The sequence below is a fragment of the Coturnix japonica genome, chromosome 15 (assembly GCF_001577835.2).
Source record: "Coturnix japonica isolate 7356 chromosome 15, Coturnix japonica 2.1, whole genome shotgun sequence".
Taxonomy (NCBI): Eukaryota; Metazoa; Chordata; class Aves; order Galliformes; family Phasianidae; genus Coturnix; species Coturnix japonica.
This window is the reverse complement of record NC_029530.1, coordinates 7,880,411-7,885,944: the sequence shown is the minus strand read 5'-3', so window position 1 is coordinate 7,885,944 and position 5,534 is coordinate 7,880,411. Positions and strand designations below refer to the sequence as shown.

The 5,534-nt window shown below is 62.6% G+C and overlaps 2 protein-coding genes across 2 annotated transcripts; one reads left to right on the top strand and one right to left on the bottom strand.

Moving 5' to 3' along the window:
- The first annotated feature begins 225 nt into the window (after nt 1–225).
- Nucleotides 226–3,837, top strand: SGF29 (SAGA complex associated factor 29). Its single transcript, XM_015877934.1, has 9 exons — nt 226–356; nt 551–626; nt 836–908; nt 1,148–1,212; nt 1,392–1,521; nt 1,920–2,066; nt 2,306–2,341; nt 2,761–2,923; nt 3,011–3,837. Exons 1-9 carry the CDS (start codon nt 282–284, stop codon nt 3,125–3,127), a joined length of 882 nt encoding a protein of 293 aa, XP_015733420.1. The 5' UTR covers nt 226–281; the 3' UTR covers nt 3,128–3,837.
- On the bottom strand, nt 3,795–5,534 carry LOC107321225 (structure-specific endonuclease subunit SLX1-like). The gene is made up of 6 exons (XM_015877936.2): nt 5,350–5,534; nt 5,206–5,257; nt 4,707–5,021; nt 4,154–4,275; nt 3,997–4,081; nt 3,795–3,903 (listed from the first exon to the last, which is right to left on the bottom strand). Exons 1-6 carry the CDS (start codon nt 5,505–5,507, stop codon nt 3,853–3,855), a joined length of 783 nt encoding a protein of 260 aa, XP_015733422.1. The 5' UTR covers nt 5,508–5,534; the 3' UTR covers nt 3,795–3,852.

Sequence of the window (5,534 nt, the reverse complement as noted above, 5' to 3'; positions counted from 1 at the left end):
CCGTTTGCAGCAGGGGTCGATCTGTACCATCCCTTCATTGGGGTCGATCTGTACCATCCCTTCATTGGGGTCGATCTGACCCATCCCTTCATTGGGGCGCAGCGCTGCCGTGACCGGCTCCGTTCAGCGCCGAACTCGTTTCTTACGTCGGTGCTGCCTCCGTGTGGCCAAAGCGCGGAACTGCACCGGGACGCATGCGCAGTGCGATGTGCGGGCTGACGCACAGTGCTCTGTGTCGCCTGACGCATGCGCAGAGCGCCCCGCGGCCCGTCGGTGCGGCCATGGCGCTGGTGTCGGCCGACTCGCGGATCGCGGAGCTGCTGTCCGAGCTGCAGCGGCTGCTGGGGCACACGCAGGTGCGGGGCTGGACGCACAGAGCGAGCGGGGCGCTGCTCTGCCGCACCGACACCATCGGGCCGCTCTGGGGGCGGTGCGGGGCTGTAGGGTGCTGGTTCGGGGCGGCGCTTTGTCGCACGGGTCCGGATTTGGGCTGTGGGGCTGGAGGTGGGGTGGTGGTGCGGGCAGCCCCCGTCATCCCGCTGCATTGCAGGAGGAGCGGTCCCGCAGCGAGCACAACCTCATCAACATCCAGAAGACGCACGAGAGGATGCAGACCGAGAATAAGAGTGAGAGCGGGGCCGGGCCGAGGGGCGGCGTGAAGGGGGATGAGGGGGCAGGGCTGGGAGGAGAGCAGGGCAATGGGGAGGGGAAGGGGTTCAGAGAGGAGTGTTGGGCAGGGGCAGCTTTGGGGCCGGGCTCGGGAACGGGGCGGGGTTTGGGGACAGCGTGTTCGATGGGGACTTGGTTTCACAGCGTTCTTACCTCCCCCCTCCAGTCTCGCCGTATTACCGCACGAAGCTGCGCGGGCTGTACACCACCGCCAAGGCAGATGCTGAGGCCGAGTGCAAGTAGGGCGGCCCCTTCATACCCACATCCCCATACCCTACACCCTTACCAACCCTACACCCTTACCAACCCTACACCCTTACCAACCCTACACCCTTACCAACCTTACACCCTTACCAACCTTACACCCCACCAACCCTACAGCCCACCAACCCTACACCCCCACCAACCCTGCACCCCACCAACCCTACACCCTGCCCCGTGCCCCCCATACATGACAGCTGCCCTTATGGCTCTGCAGCATCCTGCGCAAGGCGCTGGACAAGATCGCTGAGATCAAGTCTCTGCTGGAAGAGCGCCGCATTGGTACGTGCCTCCATTGAGCCCCCAAGTGTCCCTGACCCCCACGTGTCCCTGACCTCTCTTTTTCTATTTTTACACCCCAAATCCCTGGAATTACGCCCAAATCTCCCTCTGTATGCCCCCCCCCACAACTGCCCTCCCAATCTTGGTGTCACTGTGTCCACCCCCCCACTGTGTCACAGCTGCCAAGATCGCAGGGATCTACAGTGACGCGGAGCCGCCGCGCAAGACGATGCGTCGTGGCGTGCTGATGACACTGCTGCAGCAGTCAGCCATGACGCTGCCGCTCTGGATCGGCAAGCCAGGTGACAAGTAGGTATTCCCGACCCCACAAGTGCACTCTTCCCCACAGGGTGCCCTAAACTCCCAGACCCACACTCCATCATACCCCACATTGTGCCCTGAGCTCCCAGTTCCACTGGAGTTCTGGTTCTGGACTCAGATTCCAAAGCACGGCCCTAACCCCATGCCTGACATTTGGATCCATAGCAAATCTCAGCCCCACCCTGGGAAACCCAACCCCATCCAGACCCCATCCTGACCGTGCCCTCACCCTTCCTCCCCTCTCCCCCCATCAAACCCCAGGCCCTGTTCCCTGACCCCTGTTGTGGATTGCCAACACCCCCCTGACTGCACTGCAGAACCCCAAACCCCAGCCCAGCCTCACCCTCTAACTCCCACCCACCAACCCACCCCCACCTCATTCTCAGGCCCCCCCCACTGTGCGGTGCCATGCCGGCAGCTGGGGACTACGTGGCCAAGCCTGGGGACAAAGTGGCGGCACGTGTCAAGGCCGTGGACGGCGATGAGCAGTGGATCCTGGCGGAGGTGGTCAGCTACAGCCATGCTGCCAACAAGTGCGTGGAGGGGGCAAGGGGGCGGCAGGTTGGGTGTGGAGGGGAGCAGGAATATGTGTGTGTTGGGGGGGGTTTGAGTGGGGCCGGGGGGGCAGTTTGGGCACTTTGGGGGTGTGGGGCATGGTGTGGAGCACTGCACTTGTTGCTTGTGGGGCCGTGGTGTGCTCTGGGATCGCAGCATTTCCCCTTGTTTTGCTGTAGTTCAGTCCTTTCTCCTTTCTCGCTTCTCCCCACCCCAGGTATGAAGTGGACGACATCGATGAGGAGGGCAAAGAGTGAGCACCCCCACTCCACAACTGCCCTCTCTAACCCCACAGCTGCCCCCGCTCTCAGGCAGCCCCCAGCCTCCTCTCCAAGCCCTCCCAATCCCTCCAACTCCCTCCTTATCACCCCCTAACTCTTCCTAACTCCCTCCAAACCTCCTCAAACCCCACAGAACACCCCAACTCCCCACAGCCCCCCTCCCCATGTCCCCCACGCTCCCAGTTCTCCACAGAACTCTTCTTGCTCTCACCAAATCTTCCCAGATCCCCTCGGCGCACCCCCCCAGACCCCTCTAGCTCCTCCCGAACTCCCTCCCCATACCCGCCACACCACAAAGCCCTTCTCAACCCCTGCCCCCAAACCTGCTCTCCACACCCCTCATCTCCCCCATCCCCAGCCCGTACCCATTGCTTGCTCCTCCCTTCTGCAGGAGACACACGCTCAGCCGGCGCCGTGTGATCCCTCTGCCACAGTGGAAGGCCAACCCTGAGACCGACCCCGAAGCGCTGTTCCAGCGCGAGCAGCTGGTGCTGGCACTTTACCCACAGACCACCTGCTTCTACCGTGCCCTCATCCATGCACCCCCGCAGCGGGTACGGCCACATTTTGCCCTGGAGATGGGCCCTGCCGTGCCCCCAGCTCTCACTCATTACTGATGCTGTTTTCTGCCCCGCACACAGCCGCAGGATGACTACTCGGTGCTGTTTGAGGACACGTCATATGCTGATGGCTACTCACCGCCACTGAACGTGGCGCAGCGCTACGTCGTCGCCTGCAAGGAGACCAAGAAGAAGTGATTTGAGCAGCTTGGGGTACTTCGGGGATTTGGGGCTGTTTGGGGTATTTTTGGTGGTCTGGGGTGTCTGAGGGTTATGCTGAGTTCTGGGTCATGGGTTATGGGTCATGCTGTTTTTTAGGGTGAATTTGGGGTGTTTTTGGTATTTGCTCTCATGGGTGAGGGGCAGTAGGGACCCCATAGCGCCATCATGAGAGCTGTAAAATCAACATTCAGCCCCAAAACGTACCCCATAGTGCCTTATAGGACCCCAAACTTACCCCACTGCATCCCACAGGGACCCCAAACTCACTCTAATGGGACCCACAGAGAACCCTAGGGATCCCAGAGACACCAGGCCCACTCCATAGGGCCTCAGCGTGACCCACAGGCCCCCAGACCCAACAGTAGGGACCAGAGTGACACACAGCACCCCAGACCCATTTTATGTGACTCTGGATCCCTTAAGGACCCCACACTGCCCTGCAGGACTTTAAACGCACACTGGAAGATTGCAAAATCTCTGTAATTGACCCCAAAATGCCACATGGGGACCACGAAGAGCTTAAAGCGACTGATCCTGTGGGCCCCAAAGCGCCCTTAACAACCCCAAATCCACCAGAACAACCCCCAGCTGCCCTCAGGGCCCCATTCGCTTGCAGAACCCAAAAGAATGATGCTGGAAGCAGTTCCGTTTGTTGCTTTATTAGGAATAAATTATGTTAAAAAGCAGCTGAGGAGGTGGCTTCACTCAGGGTCCTCCCCCTGGCCCTGCAGCAGCTCATCTGTCCAGTGGCCCTGTGGGGTCAGAGATCAATGGGTGAGATAAGAGATCAGAGGGTGTGATGAGGATAACGGGGCTGGGGTCAGCGGCTGGTGGGAAGCACTTACCAAGGCAGGGTCTCCCAGATCAGCCCATTCATTGTCGCCATCCCCGTGGCCGATCAGCTCTCCCCACAGCACCTCCTGCTGGCAGCTGGGGGGGAGCTCAGCACCCACTTAACGCCCCCTGAACCGCCCCTGCCCTCCCTAAGGCCCATGTACTCACCATGGGCAGGTCCCGCCCAGTGGAAGCAGCTCCTTTGGTTCCGACCTTAGGAAGCGTGGGGCGAGGCAGCGGGCATGGCAGCGCGCAGGGCAGGGCGGGCGGGGGCAGCGCAGGGTTGGGCCCTGGGGGTGGACTCAGTTTAATGCCACCCCTCCAGGGTGTCTCTGAATGCCCCAAATAACGCTTTAAGGGCCCAAGACACATCCCGATGGCCCTGAAGTGACCATTAGGGACCCCAAACCTGCCCCATCCCCTCCAGGACCCCAAATCCATCCCATGGTCACTGGGCTGACCCCTAACATCCCCACAGGACCTCAGGACCCCGATATAGAGACCTGTTAATCACAGTAATGAGCTCCTATGGCACACGGGTCCCAGAGCCCACAGTGACCCCAAACCACCCTGCCCAAAGCCCCAGGTTGCTCTGATGTCCCACAAATGTGGCTCAAAGTGCCCCAGCATGACATGGGGGAGGCGCATAATATGCAGTTAACAAACAATTCCTCCTGCTGATCCCAATTTACCCCCCAATGACCCCACTGTCCCATCTCACCTGGCAGGGCTCAGAGCACACCGTGCACACAGTGGCCGTGCCCATAGCGGGCGGGTGCCGCTGTTTGGGGCGCGGCCTCGGCCCCCCCGGGTCCATCTCCACAACCACGTGACGGGGCGGGGCCGGGCACAGGGCGGGGCCTGGAGGGGGGCGGAGCCAGCGGAGCCGGAGCGGGAGGCGGCGCCAGGGCGGGGCCCAGAGTAGGCGGGGCAGCATGCGGAGAGCGAAGGCGATTGGCTGCTCGCCGGGAAGGGGGCGGGGCTTGGCGTCCTGGAGGCGGCGGGAAGCGGCGGGGTGCTGCCACGCCCACTCGAACTGCAAAGGGGGCGGGGCTTAGAGAAAGGGGCGGGGCTTATGGGTGGGACAGCGCGGGGCCGGGGAACAAGGGCTGGGGGTTGGTGGCGCTGCAGGCGGCGATTAGATACCGCGTGGGGCACAGAGATACAGGCAGCTAACGGGACAGCGGGGCCGGGGCTGTGCCGAGGGGAGCTCGTCCTACCCGCAGCGCCGCCACGTCAGACGGGAAGCCGTGCACGTAGAGCAACATCTGCCTGCGGGACAGCGCCACCGTCACTTGACGCCATCACCCCCCGCGTTACCCACAGCCCTACCAGCCCTATTCCCGCTGCTCTCCGTTACCCACCACGGCCCGCGCCCGCTCGTGCGCCGCGCCCCGCCCTTGTGCCGCCCCGCGTTGTGCTGCCGCAGCCGCCGCCACGGGTCGTGCGTGAATCCCACGTAGGTTCGGGCCCGGCCGCGGGGCCCGGGGGCGCTGAGCAGGTACACGGCGCGCAGCGGCATGGCGGCACGGCCCGACCGATTTCCGGT